We start from the raw sequence: 21604 nt of genomic DNA, 5'->3' as shown, positions 1-21604 counted from the left end.
ATCAATGTTTGCCAATATTAAAAATCCCAACCAAAAGGCATACAAACATTCATACGGGCACTTTGACTTGACATTCTGGGCCAACAGTGGTGGAATCCGCCAACGGCTATGGAAAATGGCTGCGATTGGAGCGGAAGTTGCCTCTGCATTTGTGGTTCATGGTTCATACGACGGTAGTGGTAACGGTGGTGGCGGCGGCGGCCACATCTGCGGTTACCAACAATGGCTTACCGCAAAAATTCGTCGATTCATCGGCTCATACGATATGCCTACATGCCTTTCACTGTCTTTTTGGCCATAGTGCCTGTAGTGCATTTGGCTCACTGCCTTTTGTGGGCCAAAAGATTTCATTTCATAACGTTCCTTTTGATCACCTCTTCCTGTGCAGCAATTCAGTTATGCATATAAAAGTAAGTGCATATGTATGTGTGTATGTTGCAGCATATTTACAGTGCAAAGGAGTAGGCAAATTACATTTAAAATTGTCGGATATTTGCTGTCGCAATTGAAAGGCGGTTAAAAAAATACAAATGTAAAACGCTTCCGTTTGATTAAGAAGTACGAGTATCCAGAGGTCAGACAAAGGAACACAGGAGTAGGCATTTGGACAATTTGGACATTTGATGTGTGGATTATGGCAAAATACTCGTAAAGTGAAGAAAGAAGTGAAAAATTATATGTATGCAGAATTTTCATCAATGACTTCAGTAAAGACGAAATAAAGGAGACGTCAGACGTGACGTGGAATGTGCTTTCGGCAAACGCCATTAAGTTGAAAAAAGTCGTAAAGTCATTACAAAAGTAGTTACTCTATGCATGCGAAGTACGTCTTGAAAGCAACGAGCAAGTGACCCGGGGATAACTTATTTTTTAAGATAATCAAAGGTAGACTTGTTTCATTACACATCACAAAGCGAAGGATATATTGCGATTAACTGCAAATGGCCTAGTCTGGGCATCTACAGTGCATAGGATTCACGTAGTTTAGATTAGATTTGATTTAAGGTTTGCATTTCGACCTTATGGCCTTTTGTGCGCTCTGCTCACCACAGTTCCTCATCCAGACCCAGTTCACTTAATAAACTTAAGATAGAGCTGTTTTGGACAGAGCATATGTGACTTTCTTCTGGCTGCAATTAGGCGAGATGTCTTATAAGATGTCTCACTTCGGTCTATACTCCATAAACGAAGAACACGAACTTACAACGAATATACAGTCATAAATTGATCACACCACCGCCAAATTCGTTGCACGGCATACTGGGTCTTAAGCTGCAATTAATGGTGCCGTAGCGCAGCCAAAACCGTAACCATAGCAATCAGCTGTTCTGATCAAACATATTGGCATCACTGTAATCGATGATAGGTGCCGCACAATAACCGTAGCCGTATGTATCTGTTGTTGAAGGGGTTGAGTATTTCCACTGAATTAATCCTAATTATTGACCAGCACCGTGTTACTACCACTGTTCTTGTGTGATGATGTTTATTTGTTTGTTTTTTTTTTTTGTTCTAAGTCAGATCCATTTAGTGAGGTCCAAGTATAGCAGCAAATTCTATATCTCAATGTCTGAGATCTCATCAAATTCGAATAAGAAAGGCATACCGAAAGAGCGAAGTCATACCCTAGCCCTGGATATTTATATAGTAGTGGAAAAGACTTTCCTTCGCCCCTTCCGCTTGCCAGATTCAGAAGATAGGATTGAAGGGTAGGTTGATCTGCATGATCCCCTACTTTCCAATGGCCTGTAAGGGTTGCAGTGATTTGTGAGATGTTTGGCCGAGAGCATCCTAACAGATCATTCGTCCTTTGGATTTTATACGACGGTCATGAGTTTTTTGTTGTAATACATGTAGTTAGTTGCTTCCATCTTCTTTCGGCTAAAGCATGATAGTGTGAAGCAATGGATGCTTTTAATGTGTTGAGTGGGGTGTAGACTGCCACTGCCTCTGCTATCTCAAGTGCCGAACCTTTTCTTGCTAGCTCATCCGCTATCTCATTACCCCGTATGTTCCTATGATCGAGAAGCCATATCAGAGTGATTTCAAACCAATGACTAAGCAATTCCAGCTCCTCTCTACACTGTAAGACTAGTTTGGATGAAACGGAGTTGGAGTCTAAGGCCTTTATAGCTGCTTGACTGTCTGAGAAGCCGCATGTATCTATTGAATTTTATTTTATTTTTTTCGTATCATTTTTCGAAATACTTTACATTTATTTTGATATTTGCGATAAAAAATTTGAATATTAAAAATAAACGACGAAAAATGAATTGACCTGGTAGAAAATTATCCGTGTTTTTATGACAAAATGCAAATGTTGTCATTAATTCTACTTCTATTTCAGCCGTTTATGGTTACGGCTATGGCCTTATAGCTACGACACCACTAATTGCAGCTTTATGAATAAAAAATGAGCGATCGCTAACTCTTATTTAGATTAATTGCTCGGTTCCAAAGGTGGAGTATAGGTAGACTCACATCAGCTCGCTTTTTAAGCAAAAACCAAATCATTTCTGCCAGAATTTTATATTTAGACAAAGAAGTGCAAATTCCATCATTTTCTTTGCAAATGCCAAGCACTGTGAATTACAAGAATATTTCTTGGAGGTCAGTTCTTCCGAAACCTGCGTAAGCTACGGTATACAATTCGAATGATTTATTTATTATTGCATCTGCTTAAATGAAGCCTCAAAATAATATGATTTATTAGATTGGGCGCACACTTGTGGATTTGTGTTGACACGACGAAATTTACGTTACGCACTAACAACTGAGCTGAAATTTCGATAATAATTTTTTAATTAATTGAACTCCTCATGTTTGACGTGATAAAATGGCAAATCTTACTGAATATTTTGACAGCTGCATTTCATTGGTAACTTCGACAGCTACCGAAAACTAACAATGAAAACTTCTTCCCCAGTATTGTGTAAAATTGTTATTAATGTGACTAGACATGGGTTAATACATCTGCATAGCATACAAGGTAGGTACGAATATTTTTAAGAAAAGTGCATGGCGAAAACAAAAGCTACAACCAACGACAACTAAGTTTAAGGCCAAAGGAACTTTTGGAAAAAAAAAAATGGGAAAGTTGAACTTGCAAAATTTCATTTATGGAGATACTGAATACGATGATGCGGAGCTCACCTGCTTCAAATGCACCTTCTCTGGAACACAAAGAGATCAGCTCTGCGACAAGCTATTGGTGTATGTATGTACACCTGGAGAAATAATCGAGCAAAAGATAATATGCCAAGAAAAATGGAATGCATCCACAAATTTCGTTGAGGAAATTGTCCAAAAACAGAGGCGTAAAATTGAAACTTCTGCTGAAGAGCACGGAGCATAGGTTTTTTTAAACAGGCGGCCCTTGAGGGAAAAATCCAAAAGAAAAGGAGGGAACATCCCTCTGGAATCATCACAAACGTAGTTACCAAAACGACGAAGGATTTTGTTATACGAAAGATTTTTTTATACGAAAAAAACGTTTGCTGTTAACGAAACAAAAATTTGCATCGAAATATTGCGAATATTGTAAAAAGTCAAAGTTACTGTAATATGTGAGCACAGGTGTACATTCACATGTATATATGTACATATTCTTAAACGCTTCAAAATTATATCAAACAAAAATTATTTTCTTTTTTGATTTTTCTCCATCCAACATCTGCGCAACCGCATTTGGATTGATTTGTGGCTTTGCGCACTACAAAACAAACTGTACATTGTCTCTCTCTGCACTATTAAATTCTTTCTCCTTCCATATGAAAGAAAAACATTGCTATCAATGCGAAAAAAAAATATAACTGGAGTAACAGTCAACTAACTGTGAATGTACGCATTTACATATGTATGTATTTGGCATTTGCATTCATCTCCGTGTTTAAAAATATAACAGCATAGGTATGTATGCTTCAGCGCGTTCTTCATACTACCATAGGCTAATTTCTTGGAATTGTAGACCAGTTTTTTGGCTCATACTAATTAAATATTTTTAAATCCAATTCCTGTTTTTCATTCATATTTTTCTCTTTAGTTTCAATAAATTAACAGCTTAAGCGCCACTTTTGTGCGTTCAGTATGCCGTCGAGTACTGGAAGGAAACTTTGACTACTCACTACTAAAGCGGCATTTCCGGACCATGAAGCGAACATACGGATGTACATACATTTGTGAATTCGCACCGTTGGGTAATTTGTATCATTAGCATTTATAACAAATTTATGAATTTTGATTATAAAAAAAATTGCGTTATACTTGAAAGGCTAACATCAGCTGCACTCTCTATGCGCAAAAAAAAAAAAAAAAAATGTTAATAAGAAAATTAAAAACTATTTGTGTTGACCCTTAATAAAAAAATTTGCTCAAATAAAAACGATTTATTCGCTTTGCCTGCAAATTTTGTTATATTCAAATTATTTTACCGGTTTTGTTTTTTGTAATTACAACAATCAATGTAAAACAACCAAAAAAATGTTGTCAAAAATCTGTAAGGTGGAAATAATGCCTTCAAAAAAACGAAACAGTTTTTTAAATAAAAAAATTCATAAACTGTTGTATGTATAATTGGCGCTTACACCCTTTTTGGGTGTTTGACCACGCTCCTCCTCCTATTTGTGAGGTGCGTCTTGATGTCGTTCCACAAATGGAGGGCTCGAGGGACCTACAGTTTTAAGCCAACTCCGAACGGCAAATGGTTTTTTATGAAGACCTCTTGCATGTCAGAAATACACTCGGAGGTTTGCCATTGCCTGTCGAGCTGCGGCCGCTATTAGAAAAAACTTTTTCTTCATTTTGGTGTTTCACGGAGATTCGAACTTAAGTTCTTCGAATTCCGAATGGTAGTCACACACAAACTCATTTCACTACGGCGGCCGAATTTTAATTAATCTATTTATACTCGAGGGTTGCCTTTTATATTTTGCGTCTTTGCAGCACTACGTATGACAAACTTACATATAACGTTTTCACTTACGAGCCTTATTTGTTCTTTTTTCAGAGAGTCGAAAAATGCATGTCCTTGGTAGGATATAAATGTAGAACCGACTGTCGTGTGAACGATCTTGAATTTGGTAGTTTCTATTGCTTTTCCATACTCTTCCTATTCACAAATAAGTAATTCCCCTCCCTTTTGTTTGTTTATGCAGCCTGACGACCCGGTGAATTTGGAAGGCGCAACCTTGAATTCTATCATCCTTGCAACAAAGTAGTACTCAGTTAATGCCGTGAAAACGCCGAGCAACACGCCAGCAACATTTTTCACACCTATTTTAAATGCACATGTCATTTAAAATTGAGCGAAAACTGATAGTTCGTTTGCGAGTAAAGTTCCTGAGTTCAAATACTCCGAAGATATGGCATTTTTTAAGCGAAACGTATGCGCAAAGAATGTAAGTAAATCTTCTTTATATTTTGTTGTGAGAATATATACATGCGTTTGCGTATTCATTTCTTTAAAAACACTTTTCCAATTGCTTCTGGGACGATGCTCATAAATTTGACGTTTCTTCTCATTTGACAATCAATGTTGCTAGCAACATTTCACGGCAAGTCAAATGCAAGTTATTAGCCTTTATGTATTAAAAATATTCTAATAAGATGTTGCTAATATTTTCTTCTTCTTCTAAGTCCGCACAAAGCGATGAATAATAGTAAAGAAGTTCCAGCACGTGCTATAAATAAACCAGAACTGACTCAAACGGGACAGTCGATGCACTAAAACCACAGATTTCATATGAAAGCCACTAACTTGTTGGGCAGTTCACTTAGAACAATTAATGTGCACTTCATAAAACTCCCATTAGAAATTCGAAAGGGTAAAATTACATTATTTGATTCGAGGGTATTTTTTTTGTTAGACAATAAACTTGATTAAGAGAAGACATGAAATAATTGCACTAATGTTATAAGAGTTAAACGAAGAATAACGTAAGATAAATTGTAAATGTTTTTTTTTTTGTTTTTATAAATGGGTCTATATGCATGTACACACGCATACTTGTTGTTATAAATTTTTAGTGGGCTTCTTATGAGTTTGCCTTAATCTAAATAGTAGCATAAGTACGTACCTGATATCTCTGGCGCGTTTGGTTTATATACATCTGCATTTATTGTACGACTACTATTGGGCGATGAGTGATTGGCTAATTGCGGCAAGGCGGTACCAGTAGAAGACACCGTTGGTGGCTGGCGTATGGAGCGGCGCACTTCGGCGAAATCACGCAAATGAGTGGGGTAAGATGAGGACTCAAAAAATGTTTGGCCAAGACCTAATGCGCGAATTGGATGACTGCCAGGTGGACCTGTAAGCAGAAAAAATGTTTGAAAATGAAAATTAGACTAAATTTGTAAAATATTTTAAATGGGAACATAAAAATTCATGCAACGGAAATGAAATTGTATATGAGAGCACAAAATGTCCTGCCGTCCAGTGGACACTGAGTATGGGAAAATGGAAATTATGTCATGAAATTAAAATAAATATGATTTTCGTTAAACTGGGTAAAATCGAAATGATAGAATCAAAATCTTTTTTTCTTCATAAAAAGGCGTAAGCGTAGGTATGAGGAAAAAATTAATAAGTTCTACTCCAGGTTATGCAAAAACCGACTACCATTGGAATGTGGGAAAGATGAGAGTGATTTTATTTTATCTAAATTATATACTTATCATTTGAGATATCTTTGAAATTTAAGTTTACTTTTGGGAAATGATAAACAAATTTTAATTCAAATTCTGGCAATTTCTGAACGCCTCACCAAAAAAGAAAATTTGGCTTTGCGCCAAATTATGCATGCAGTCATTTGAAAACATTTTCATAAAAAGCAAAATGCGTTGAAAACATCGAAAGGACAAAATCAAATTAAAAAATTCATCAATGTATGATTTCCGTTGCTATACGTACAAGATGACGCAAAATTAATCATCCTATGATAAGTTTTATAATTTTTGGAAATGATAATTATAATGTGAACCAATGAAGTGCCAAACAATCGAGTTGTTGGCGAATTACGGTTGCAGTGGTGAGAACGTCGAGATATCGATGTTGTTGGGTTTTGGTTGTTTAATAACACTTGCGCAACAATAATATTCTCAACAGAACGTTCAGTTCTTAGTCCGCCATCTATGTCGTCTATCGTCGACAGAACCAGTTTCTTGAAATTTCTTCACTAATCTTTTCAGTAGATTATTTCCACCAAAAAAATTACGAATTTTGCGATACGTTGTTCTTAAAGATCGATCAATTTTACAATAAGTTTCTTTGATTTCTAACGCGCTGTTCTATCTTGTAAAATTGTACATCTGTTTACTCAACGGATGCCAAAGATGACGTAAAAAAGAGGTACCGTCTAGGAATTATTCACTACAGACATCTAGGCGTCATTTTTGAAAGGCCCTTTATCTAGGGGAAGTAAAAATTACCGAATGGTTTTCCACGTACGTATAAGATTAGTCAGCAAATTATTTGAAAGCTTTTTCACTTCACCTAACTGAGTCACGCAACAACGATCCACGAAACGTCCATCAAATCTCTTTAATGTCGTGAATGAATCGTTCCCCACATTCACCAATATGTTCGAAAACTTCTGGGAAGGTATCAAAATGACAATTTAAGAACAGTATCTTCACAGATATTTTGGTACCAATTTCTTTGTAGTTTTTAAGCAATTTTTGCACAAGAGTTTTAGCACATAAAAATTCGCGCCTACTTTGGGAATTGTTATCAAATCGAAAGTACATACTTTCAATACATACAAGGGAAAACCAAAATAAACAAGACTGAGCTTTGTTCTGATAACTTCGAGTTTATTTATTCAAAATAGTCCCCTCTAGCCTCTATACACTGTTTTGCGTGATCTAAAAGTTTTTCGAAAGAGTGCTTCAGGTCATTCACCGGAATGTCCTTCAGGATTTCGGTACAAGCCTTCTGGATGACTTCTACGGGCTCAAAACGTTTTCCTTTCATTGCCAAATGCAATTTCCGAATACGTAGAAGTCATAGGGAGCCATATCACCCAATACGGTGAGTGATTGATGGTTAAAATGCGTTTTCTAGTCAAAAAATCAGTCACAAGAGTGGATCGATGAGATGGTGAATTATCGTGCAATAAGCGCCAGCTTCCTTCTTCACGGTATTCAGGGCGAATTCGACGAATGCGATGCACCATACCCTTCAAAACGCCAAGATAAAAAAGTGCATTGACGGTTTGGCTCATTGGCGTGAACTCCTTGTGGACAATTTCCTTGGAATCGTAGAAACAAATGAGCATCGACTTGATTTTTGACTTTTCCAAACGCAATTTTTTGGGTGGTGGCTTGTCTGGGGCCTTCTATTTGACACTTTGACGCTTAGTTTCAGGTTCATGTTGGAAACACCACGTTTAATCACCAGTTGCAATGTTGTAAAGGAAGTTCTCGTCTTTTCTCCCCTCTTTAATGAGGCCTTTCGAATGTTGCAATTCTGAGCAATTTTTGGTCCTCAGTTAATTTGTGCGGAATGAAACGGGCACAGACCTTTCGTAAGTCCAAATGATCAGTTAAAATCCGCCAAATCGATATTTTGAAGATATTTAACTCCGATTCCATGACTTTGAACGATAATTTTGGTTCATTTTTGATAAATTTACGAACAATTTCGATGGAGTTTTCGGTGGGTGGGTGATTGTGGTGGCCCGTATGTTCATTGCCATTTATGTCCTCACAACCATCTTTGAAAGGTGTACACCACTCATGAACTCTGGCACGAGATATACAATCATCGCCATAAACTTTTTTCATTAATTCAAATGTTTCGGTAAACATTTTACCGATTTTAACACAAAACTTTGATATTAGCTCTTTGTTCGAAACTCATTTTTGTACCGATGACACAAACATACTGACACTTTAGACGCAATAACTTCGCTTGCACTGAACCGAATGTCACCAAGCTTTCACTGGAAGTCAGCTAGGGATGTAACTTCCAACGCACTAACTCATTAAAAAGATGACGCAATCGAAAACATTTTTATGACGCTAGTCTTCCTTATTTTGGGCATCTCCTTGTATATCAAATATACATATGTCCACATATAGTAATTATAAGTATATATCCCCCCTGCTCTTATTCGCCAGCGTAATCAATGCATCATCACCCCATGAAAACTTGGAAATGCTTGAAATAATATATTCTTAGTAGAATAAAAACAAATTAACTTTCACACCACAAATTTGTGTTTCTAAAACACCAACTCTTGCTCCCAACTCCGCTGCTTAACTTTGTGTAAAGAATGCAATAATCTTAAGTAAAATGTTTTCTGACATACTGACCCAAGTCAGCGCCATATAAACTCCTGTTACTGTATGCCGTATACAAAGTACCTATGTATTATGTATCCGTTACTTTTGTTTGATGTAGCTCATCGGTTCAACACTCTTCTATACATACAAACGTACTCACATATATGTATATGTACCTTTATCCTAAAAAATTAGTTCATGCATATGGTCACGGCGTGTATTGTAAGCCCATTATCCAGTCAATCTAATATTGAAATATTTTGACGTATTCCGCTCGACTTACTTGTAATATGAGTGCATATGTATGTATGTATATGTAGTGCATATGTTTGTAGGGCCATTTAAGGGATTAAAAAAGTAATAAATGTTCCATTGAAAATGGCAAAGCGAAAATGATCCTTTTTGTGTAGTGACTTTTTTGTTTATTGTTTTGTAATTCCTGCTTGCGTAAATGGTAATTATGCCCTTGTTTTGTGCGGTTTTCCGCATTTTTCCTTTTCCTGCATTGCCATTTTCTCAAAGTACCGCCACATAACACTGGAGTATGGCAATTTGTAGGTGCAAAGAAAAAATTGTGTGTGACCACATGGTTTGCATGCCAAATGTTTTGAAACAATCAATAATAAGGTGCCAGCGCCTGACACAGCTGGATACGCATAATCGTTGCTATCTCGGCTAATATTATGTACATACATACATACATAAATAGTAATTGTTTTTCATCAAAGTACCTGAATTGATGCGTTCAAGTGGCGAAAATGCGATTTTTTGCGGTAATGTGCGGTAATTTTTTCCTTTGATATTTCCCTTTCAAGGGGATGCAAGAAAAAACTATATTTTCTAATTACTTAATAGAGCTAAATGTATGTTTGCATACATGGAATATGTATGTACAAGTAACTGAAACCTAATTAATTTGCCCAACTCCGAAGAATACGATATTAAATATAGATCACTAAAATATTCAACCTAAACTCAATATTCAGAACTGCTACACAGAGTTCTTGTCTGGTGGAACCCGCTGGAAAGGATGACATCAGTTAAGAAGCTGGAGAGGGTTCAAAGGTCTGCCCTCATTGAAATCAGTGGGGCGCTTCGACGCACTCCTACTCTAGCGCACAACGCTATGCTGAATGTGCCACCCGTGGACAGGAAGAACCGCAATCAAATTGAAGTATTCGGACCATGTACTAGACTTAAGCTACGGACCCTCTAGAATTCTTAACAACTTCGAGTTCATCTCCATTGTACACCCTCGCTAGGTCCGAGCGAAAATTGTTCCATTCATATTCCTTCAAGGGAAGAGTGGGCGGGGTGCGACATTTGAAGGCAGGGCATGGCAAACATGTTTACGGATGGCTCGAAGTAGGACGGAAGAGTTGGAGGGGGAGTATTCTGCAAGGAGCTCCCCATCAAGCTCAAATTTAGGCTCAAGGACCACTTTAGTGTTTTGCAAACGGAAGTAGCAGCAATTAAGAAAGCAGTGGATGGTTGCTCGCTTCTGTAATTACAGTAAAGGAGGTAAATATCTACTCCGACAGCCAAACGGCAATTAGAGCCTTGGCCTCGATGTTTGTGCGTTCGAAATTAGTCGAGGAATATCTGACCTCCCTCTCGATTGCATCGAATTACTTCGATATTAGGTTCATTTGGGTTCCCAATCACAGTGGCATAGAGGGAAACTGCTCGGTCGATGAGCTGCCTAGACAGGGGACGCTTGAGACGGCTTCATCGCAAGATGAGAGGATTGGAGTTCCCTTAAAAATCTGTGGTCTGCTACTGGAAAGATGAGCCTTGCGTCAACGCAGCGAGCCCTGGGATAGTGCGCAAACGTGTAAAGTCGCGAGATCCTTCTGGCCGCGGGTAGATCGGGTCGTTCGAGAGTACGTCTAAGGCTAACAAAGCCACAGCTATCGAATTTTGTGGGTATCGCCACCGGACACTATTCGTTAGGTTTCCATTCGGTGAGGCTTGGGATTGCGTCAAGCCCATTCTGTAGAAGCTGTCTGGAGGTCGATGTGGAACCATCTCAGCACCTTCTTCTCAGCTGCCCTGTTGGCGTTGGGCTAAGATCTAAGCATCTGGGCTCTCACTTTTTCGCTACACCGGCGGATATTGCGGGTTGAAATATCACACATCTGGTGAAACTCATCAGTAGCTTGAAGCGGTTAATACCACTTCTCGCCACTTATGGTCGTCATCCCGTAATCCAAGCCCTTCTTCCTTTTTTCACCTGTCTAGTTCCTCCCCCTCTCTTTTCCCCCTACTCTCCCCCTGTATGGTTTCACAACGGATAAATTTTAAATTTTTGTTCAAGTGGGCCTCTCGCAAGGGCAGCCATTTAACCTAACCAATATTCAGGACTACAACAGTTGTGGGTTTGCCGACATAGACAACTGATTTCACATATATAGGTACATATATATAATTGGCACATGCACAATTTTTGGGTGTTTGTCCGCGCTCCTCCTCCTATTTGTGGCATGGATTTCACATAGTTCCACAATAAATAATTCACAGGCGTGAAATCACATGATCATGAAAGTCGGTGTATTGGGCCACTTCTGGAGAAAATTTACTCATTGAATACTTTTTTTATTAATAGAGGATTCCCTCGAAGACCTCGAAACATCGAAGCTTTTCCTCCCTCGAAAAACAACTATTAAAATTTGTTTGAAAGACGCTTTTCGCGTGCCTCAAAAACTTTCGAGGCAAATTATTTATTTGCAAAACCAACGCATCCGAATCTTCTACGAAGTTGCTAAAAATGCGAAAAAGAAGCAATGAAAATTAGAACATGAAAATAGGCAACAATAACCTATGCGGATATTCAAGTATTTCGCAACAAATGTTTGTATGACAGTTTCGAAAAATACAATGAAGAAGATGTATATATGTACATATGTATAAAGGCCGTATCAGAAAATATGCTCAATAATTATAGCACGAAGACTTATTGGCAAGTTTCGACAATTTATTTCTGTGTTATTTCGTTTTAAAAGGTTTTTATGAAAATACAGTTCATTCTTCTACAAAAACCATGTAGATCTAAGTTGGGAACTAAAAAAGTTCATAAATTTTCATTAAAATTTAAACTTTTTATATTAATAAGAATTAAGTATTCAGTTTTATAGCCCATTGTATTTCGTTATACTCGTAATAAAGTGTAAGTTTGAAGGAGCTCAAAAAATGCGTTGAATTTTGCGAATTTATTTTTTTTGTTGACTGTGTTGGGTATTTTCTTCCATATAAAAAAATTTGGAGCACTTGTTACGGGAATCGCTACTTATATTTCAGACTGTCGGTACTTCTAGTGCCATCAGGCGCCGTCTGACATTTCCACTAGAAAGATCGGCATATTTTATCATAAACGCACTCAGAACGTTTTGATGTGTGAGCCATACAGTTCTGCCAAAAGTAGCTTTTAAAATCATCTCGACAAAAAAGTGGAATTAAATTACGAATATTTTCGCGTGATTATTTTTCACAATTTTCGACGTGAACTAACGAGACAAGAATGCAACGATGAACTAAAATCATTGTATCGTAAAAATCTGGCACAATGGTTTTTCTCTTGTTCGCACTTCGCTCGCCGACGAAGGTCTTCCAAAATCAGTTGTTGTGCCAGAAAATGTCGGTTCTGTGCGCGAATTGATTGAACAAGATCTTCGTGTCACATAGGTACTGTGAGATTGCGGCATCCTTGGGCATTAGCATGACGACCACCAAAAAGATTTGCCTTATGGCAAAAAAGGTGTGTTCGATTTGGATCCCACATAACTTATGTTAAAGAACGTCCTGGAAACGTGAGTGCACAAAGTGCTTCAAAAATTAGTTCAAAGGAATATTAAAGTGCGTTGGTCATCATAGAGCATATTTTGGAATACAACAAAAGCTTTTACATTATTGGTCAGAAGTATAAATAGTATTGCGGTAAATGCACAAGACCGACAGCGAAAAAAATTGTCAAAAATCAACGTGATTTTCAAGCCACTTTAAGCTTAAATAAATAAATAATTGGCGCGTACACTTCTGTTAGGTATTTGGCCGAGCTCCTCTTTCTATTTTTGATGTGCGTCTTGATGTTGTTCCAGAAATGCAGCGACCTACAGTTTTAAACCGACTTCAAACGGAAAATGGTTTTTATGAGAAGCTTTTTTTGGCAAAAATACACTCAGAGCTTTGCCATGAAATTTTTCCAAAAAATTTTTGAAAATTTGTTTCATTTTTTATATTTAATTTTTAAATTTGGATTTAGACGTTTTTTGTAGGAGAATGATTTATATAATATTATCATGAGCAGAAATGTTTAATATTATTTAAAAAAAAATGATATTAGTTTAATAAGAAACAGTTATGTATGTATATTGTCAAAACTTTTCAATAAGCCTCTATGCTATAGTTACATATTTAATGCCCTGTATGTCTTCTTTGATTTTCTGCATTAACACCTGCTTAGCTCAATGAATGTTTTTCGCTTCTAATCATTTCGATACTCGATTTGCTATGCAGTTTAATGCGGGTAAACTCTCACCATTATTTGTCATGGAATCACCACAATCGCTCTGCTCAAACGATCGGCAGGACATTAATGGTGACGATGTCGGTGTGTGTAAGAATATTTGTGAGTCCATTATTTGCAACTCGTAAGAAACGTTTTTGGGAGTGAATGTGCCAGTAGTATTGATAGTAGTAGTAGTAGTAGCAGTGGTAGAAGAAGAAGAGGAATGCCTAGTGCGTTTCAAATTCCCTTTTTTAAGCACACCCGAACGACCAGCAACAACCAACTTACTTGTCTTAGAGCGCGGTTCACGCGGCCCATCAACGGTGACTTTAATAGCTTTGGCATAGGTGGCCACCTGTATTGGACTGGTATTAACGGTGATGGTAAGCGTAAAGCTTTTGCCTGAAAAACAAAAATACAAAAACAAAATTAAAAAATATATTCATATGAGTGAATGGTGAAATAAAGTTAAGGCTTATTCAATTAAAGTGGCTCAAAAGAAGAGTACGATGCTACAAAATATCAATATACTCGTACACACACATACGTACACATACAAATATGCGCTTCACGTGAAAAATGAAGTGCGAACGTAAATCTTCGACAATGTGGCAATATGTCAATTGTGCGACATGCAAATGGATTTAGGAACTGAGCAACAAAGCCCGAAAACTACAAATTAGTTGGGTAAACGTGGCAGTTTTGCTTGAATGCATCTCGCCTTGACGTTGACGATGGGTAGTCGGTGCCTTTGGTGTTCTTCGCCAATGTCCTCTCTCTACGCATTATGCCGCCGGTCGCACTTTTTTGATGGGTAAATTAATTTAAAGTGATCATTACACGCGCCGTAACAGCTGGCGGCAGCGCTTGAAGATGCAAAGTGGGGCGTTTAATTGCCACAAAACTGCTAACTGAGAGTGTGAAATCATTTTAAGGATTTTTATTTGATTGCTCATGTTTCTGACAGCAACATAATGAGAAACTGATGAATTATGAGTGAAAAATTGTTAGCTCAGAATTGAGAAAAATGGGTCAGAAAAAAAGGTGCAGCACGACTTTGAGAAAATGTCACAGTTTCATGCTGACTAAGATGGGTTGAGGTACTTTGGTAATATAGCACAAATAACTAGAAATTAAAGAGTGCAGATGCTTTTCCTATTCAATGGGGATTCGAACAAAATATACAAATTTACATACGTATCAAGCAATTACCAAAAGCTAAGCGGGTTTCCAATACAAATTTGAAAAAAAAACTCTTTAATATAAGAGCATTTGTTTTTTAATTTGATTTGCTAGGTGGCGCAAAATTAATCACCCTATCGGAAGATTTCTAATTTTTGCAAATTGCGTCGCACGTCAAACATATTTGACACATGAGAACACATGACACAAAATAAATATTTACATCACTCAAAATGATTTTTGTTTTTTTTTTATTTAATGAAAAAGTTATAAAAAAATTGAATGACTCATTTTAATTTAGTTCAGAACAGCTATACTTTTTGGCAAAGATAATATAATACGAAATGTAAAATTTTATACTAAATATTCTGCAATAGTACGACTGTAAGCGGAAGGCTAATCACCTACCCTGCCAGAAACCAAAAACAGATTAACGACAGCAACGCAACACTGAGTCTTGTCGAGGCCTTATGCTCCCGAGAGGAGTAAATAAGGAGAAAAAAGGCTTGGACATCCATTGAAGAATTTTGGACATTTTTCTGACTTAACCCTAATGTCAAGGCGTTCCATTTGGCACCTAAATCCCATGTTAATGGGTCGGCGCTTATTTCTACTATATAACGCCAACAGAAAATTAGAAAAAATGCATAAGATATCTTCTAAGCTTTAACTAAACATATCCGAAGAGATTTCAAAAAAATATATTTTAATAATATTTTATCATAAACAAATTGTCAAAATAAATGGGATTAGGGTTAATAAAACACGTGAAAAGTGTCAGCAATGGCAAATCTCTGAGCCATGAAAAAGTTCCTCATAAAAAATGTATCTATCCTTTGGCGGCGGCTTAAAACTGTTGGATGAGGAGCTTGATCAAACACCCAATAAAGGGTGTAAGTAAACGCCAATTTACAACATCCACAAGGTGCCATAAGCGTCGAATTTTCTTATGCCTTAAAGATTTTAACGATTAAATAAATGTTTAGAATACTCGGGACCTAAATATATTTCCAGCCATTTTAAGTTCATTACATACAATAATACGGCACTTACGATACCCCAGATAATACCCCAATTTATTATTTTTAGTATTGCTAATTTGGAAATTACTTTTAGAATCGTTGTACAATTTGAACAATGTCTTTTAGACAATTTTTAAGAGCTTCTTTAACTAGAAACTTTGTTTAGAATGCTCTTTTTATTTCTATTTTTTTTTTTGTGTAAAAAAAAATATTGATGAGCCGTGTTATTTCAAAGCGCTGTAAAAGTATGTTCTCATATGCAGTGATTAGCAATAAATCCAGAAAAATTAATCTACGCGTTCCCATATGGCAGATTAGCTCCAAAATTGCCAATCAGATGTCAAGACCTTTTTGAAGGCTCTTCATAGAAATTGGTTTGGTGCAATATTTTAGTGTATATCTAATTAATAAGGATATGAAGAAAAGGGAAATAGAAGCAATAGTTAACTTAATTGCGCAATTTGATGCTAGTAAAAGACAGTTGGAGGAAATCCGATGCCTACTCAGGTTGCATATAATTATGGCAGCAATACGCATGCGAAATTCGATACTAAATTTTATAATAAGCAATAACAGGCCAAAGCATCTTTAGACATACGCTTTTTTCTGTAATATGAATGCATAATTAATAATATCCAACAAAAAGCTTTTTAGAATTACAAGGAGAAGTCCAAAATAAACGAGACTGGCGTCGTAAACAAGTTTTTGATGGCGCCATCCTTTAGTGAGTTAATGCGTTGAAACTTACATCCCTAGCAGACTTTCAGTGAAAGCTTGGTGACACTCGGTTCAGTGGAAGCGAAGTTATTGCGTCTAAAGTGTCAGTATGTTTGTGTCATCGGTACAAAAATGAGTTTCAGACAAAGAGTTAATATCAAATTTTGTTTTAAAATCGGTAAAATGTTTACCGAAACATTCGAATTGATGAAAAAAGTTTATGACGATGATTGTATATCTCGTGCCAGAGTTCATGAGTGGTGTACACCTTTCAGAGATAGTTGTGAGGAAATAAATGACAATGAACATACGGGCCGCTCAAAATCAGTAATCACCGAAAACTCCATCGAAATTGTTCGTAAATTTATCAAAAATTAACCGAAATCATCGTTGAAATTCATGGAACCGGAGTTGAATATCTCCTGAGAACCAAAAATTGCTCAGAATTCAACATTCGAAAGACCTCATTAAAGAGGCGAGAAGGGACGAGAACTTCCTTTACAACATTTTAACTGGTGATTGAAACATGAACCTCAAACTAAGCGTTAAAACGGAAGGCCCCAGACGAGCCACCACCCAAAAAACCGCGATTGGAGAAGTCAAAAATCAAGTCGATGCTCATTTATTTTTACGATTCCAAGGAAATTGTGCACAAGGAGTTCATGCCAATGGGCCAAACGGTCAATGCACTTTTTTATCTTGGCGTTTTGAAGCGTTTGTTGTATCGCATTCGTCAAATTCGCCCTGAATACCGCGAAGGAGGAAGCAGTCACTCTTGTGACGGAGTCACTCACCGTATTCGCCGGATATGGCTCCCTGTCATGTCTACCTATTCGGAAAATTGCATTTGGCAATGAAAGGAAAACGCTTTGCGTCCGTAGAGGCCATCCAAAAGGCTTGTACCGACATTCTGAAGGGCATTCCGGTCAATAGCCTGAAACACTCTTTCGAAAAGCTTTTAGATCACGCAAGACATTATATCGAGGCCAGAGGGGATTATTTTCAATAAATAAACTCGAAGTTATCAGAACAAAGCTCCTGTCGTTTCTATTTTAGCTCAGTCTTGTTTATTTTGGACTTCACCTTGTATATCTACAAACCTCTTTTCTTTTCCGGCGTTCATTTTATTTAGTTTTTATTTTGACGGTTCTTCGTGAATCTTTACATTCGTAATAATGATTATGGACAACACAGAAAACACTGGGTTGTGCGGAAAAAAGTACCTTTATAATCTAAGATTTTTTTTTATAATCTCTGATTTCGGGAAAGAAATTTCGTATGGGGAATTTCGCTTTTTAATTATGGATTGAAAGTTAAGCTCGAAAAAGTAGATAATCTCGTTGCATGTGAACCTATTACAATAAAGTGTTGAGGATTGAACGTATATGTCAGTCCTGAATCCAGCCATTCAAGCCGCAGTAAAAATTATCCTAAACGTAGTTGCTAAAAGGCCCCTAAATAGCTAGTTTGATAGCTTGAAAAAGCATGCAAAATTGTGTATCTAAGCCGAACGCGAATGTTTGATTAATAAAAAAAATTGTAAAAAGTTCATATTTTCGGAACATAGGGAGTCCATCTGTGTAAGACACAAACCCCAAGTTCTATTCATTTCTATAAATAAATAAATAGAAGCCAAAATCACTATAAATTGGAGGAGAAGCAATCAACAGAAGAACTAATTACACTGAGCGCACTAAATTATCATCGGATCATTACAGGTTATTGAGCCTTTTTAACAAGTACAATAAAGTTATTAACTGCGCACAACATTTTCAACAGACACGAAATGAAATATTTTGGAAACCAACATCAAATAGCATCATTGCGTTGAAGAAGGCGGCAAAACAAAGACGTTTGATGGAGTTATACAAATAATTTGAATTGCGTTTGAAAGTGCAATTAATAAAAATTATACGTAAATAAATCAAGCCAACATATGTAGGCGCAAAGAGGCAAACGATTGGATGAAAGCCAAATCCCAACAGACAGCAGGTTGGAAAAATAGAAGAAATAAATATTTTCAAAATTCAAAGCATTGTCCTAGCAATGAAAATTTTACTAATTTTACATATATAGATCATATGGGGATATCAGTGGGTATACCAGTATATATTATACATACACATACATACATATATGGTCATACATATATAAAAGAGCTGAAACAAAACAAAAGCAAATAGCAAAGCGTACGAGTGATTTCAAATAGAGACAATAAAAAATGAATTCAAAAAGTTAATAATCTATATTAGTCATCCAGCTTCAGTGCCAACAAACCACCAACTACCAACGGTACTTTGGTCAACAGCCATCTCAAGCCATGAGAGTCTAATAACAATAGAGCGTGCGAAGCACCAAAAACAGAAAAAAGAGTTCAATGCATGTAAAACATCAAATAAAGAGTCAAGAAATCAGTTCAACAGATAAATCAGAGCGCTGCTACAGTATTAAGTTGTTGTTGTTTCTGTTTAACTGCTGGTGTTATTTTGTGGCAGAGGGCAAGGATGATTATCTCTTTTCGGAGTTGGCTTTTTGGTGGTGGTGGTGGTGTCTTTTAAGCATTTCGGTTTTTGTAGTTGTCGCAGCCCAAAGGCGCTTATTGATGACGCGTGTCAGTCAGGAGGCTCTCGTCATTGTGCTTGCCCCCATGAAAAAATAGCTAAATAAAAGCAACCGAAACTCTTCTCAAAGGGGAAAGATTGACTCGGCTTAGCTCAGTTTTTAAATGCGTGAAGCGGGAGTTTTGAAATTTTACGCAATGAACGGAATTGTGTGCAAACAAATTGGATTCATTAATCTTGTTAAGTTTTTGGTATTTTCGACTCACTCACTCAAAAACTCATTTACACACAAATATCTCTAGCTGTCGTTGGTGAGGAGTTAGTGAAACTATGCAGCCGCTAATGAGGACTTTGCGCATATTAATAAAATATTACACAAAAGCGTATTTAACTGCGACAGGATAAGGATTTTTAAATAAGTAAATTATGGGAAAGAAATTTTTTCCAGTTGGTTAGTAAGCAAGTTGTCAATTGTACATTGGACAACATATTCTGCTAATATTTTTTACAGATGTTCGAAAACGTATTGGCACAATTCAAAAGATATGTGTGTCGTAGTCGAAATTTTCTGCATGCCACATAATTGATTACAAAATTTTATCGCATTGATATTTCGTGAAAAATTTTATGTTGAAACACGTTGTGCGTGAGTACCACATAGTAAGATCCGGGTGCAAAACCCACTGTGGGCATGAAACAGCAAATGACGGCAAAGCTTTTTTTTGATAGCGGTTACCTTTTGCAAGGCAATGGTAGGTTATGTTAGGTTGAAGCAGTTGTCTACTATGGGAAACATTCAAACTGATAGCCCATTGTGATGCCGCGTGGGAGGCTTGTCTTTATGTCTCCTAAACCCAGTGTGTACTTTTCAAAAATGTTAGAAGATCCTTGATTTCCACAGTACTGAGATCTTCCAATTCATTTGAAAAATTGTCTACCTAAAATGGTAAATCTACGTCCGGATAGAGCAGGACAATAGCAGACGAGGTGCGCGATCGTCTCTTCCTCTTCCTCATCTACATAACTTCAGCCGAAGTCATCTGTTTGCTCGCTCATTCTCTGGGCGTGTCGGCCTATTAGATAGTGCGCTGTTATAACGGTAATCAGCATGCTAGGATTTTGCAGAGATCCTGTGCATTTACATTGAGAGCCGGACACAATTGTCGGGCGATTCTACAGGTGATTTTATGACACCATTTTTCGTTCGCTGCTCTTACAGTTTCCTTCAAAATAAGTACCTTGCAATTCTAGAACCGGATGCCTATTACATTGTCTGTTTACTCTCCAGTCAACTTGATGCCGAGTCTCGCTAGTTCATTGGCCCTACAGTTATGCTCAATGTCACAATGACCAGGAATCCAGACAATGGTAAACCTCTAAGTGTAATTTTGTCATGAAAAATCTACTCATAAAAAAACCATCTGCCATTCGGAGTTGACATAAAATTGTAAGACCGCCTGTTGAAGAACAAACCCACGACGCATACCACAAATTAAAGACGGAGCCTGGTCAAAGGTCCACACAAATAGTATAAGCGCTAATTATATCCATATATACAAGGTGGCACAAAATTACTCATTCGATTTTGTTTTTAAATATCTCCATTCCACTTGAAGCGCTCCATTGCTTATCTGTTTGTACCTATGTATACTGCAGCTGTCTATTTCACAAAAACTTCAAATATGATTGATGTACGACGCCATTTACAAAAATTGTAAGTAAATCTATTCTAAATTGTTGTAAATCTTCCGATATGGTAATTAATTTTGCGTCACCTTGTATATACGGGCATACTGTCAGCGTCAGAAGGAAGAGTGCACCACTTATTGATAATTTTTGATTATTTATTTATTTTGTAATACCAAATATTTGTTTATAAAAATAAGGTTCATAATACAACAAAAACCATATAAATCAAATTTTCGAACTTTGCGAAAATTTCGCAAATTTCCATAAAAGTTTCAAACTTTTTACTCAGAATTTTTTGAAAAATTTCAAATGTGCAGTTTTAAAGGTCACGAATTTAGATATAATAAAGTGCAAGCTTCAAATGGTTCGAAAATTGCGTTATATTTTGAAAGTGTAGTAGGCGTTAAATGGAGAAAATTTACAAGACCGCGACCAAAAAAATTCTCAAAACTCAGAGTGATATTTTACCCATATACACTTGAATGCACTTCACTATACCTAAATTTAATAAGCTATTTAATTGCATATCTGAATTTTTTTTTAGAAATTCTGAGTAAAAAGTTGAAAATTTTGATGAAAATTTGCCGAATCCTTACAAATTTTATGTAAAGTTTAAGACTTTGCTTCATATAGTTTTTGTGGTA

General features: G+C 36.7%; 1 protein-coding gene across 1 annotated transcript in view; it reads right to left on the bottom strand.

Annotated features, from left to right (window-relative positions):
• The window catches only part of LOC128858007 (protein lozenge), a 69466-nt gene that overhangs the window by 17307 nt on the left and 30555 nt on the right, over positions 1-21604 (bottom strand). Inside the window, exons 4-5 of the mRNA XM_054093901.1 lie at positions 14078-14191; positions 6075-6308 (exon numbers count right to left, since the gene is read on the bottom strand). Of these exons, the coding sequence (XP_053949876.1) occupies positions 6075-6308; positions 14078-14191 (348 nt within the window). The remainder of the gene's footprint in view (positions 1-6074; positions 6309-14077; positions 14192-21604) is intronic.

The sequence above is a fragment of the Anastrepha ludens genome, chromosome 3 (assembly GCF_028408465.1).
Source record: "Anastrepha ludens isolate Willacy chromosome 3, idAnaLude1.1, whole genome shotgun sequence".
Lineage (NCBI taxonomy): Eukaryota > Metazoa > Arthropoda > Insecta > Diptera > Tephritidae > Anastrepha > Anastrepha ludens.
Note: the sequence above shows the minus strand (reverse complement) of the source record. Positions and strands in the feature narration are given on the sequence as shown.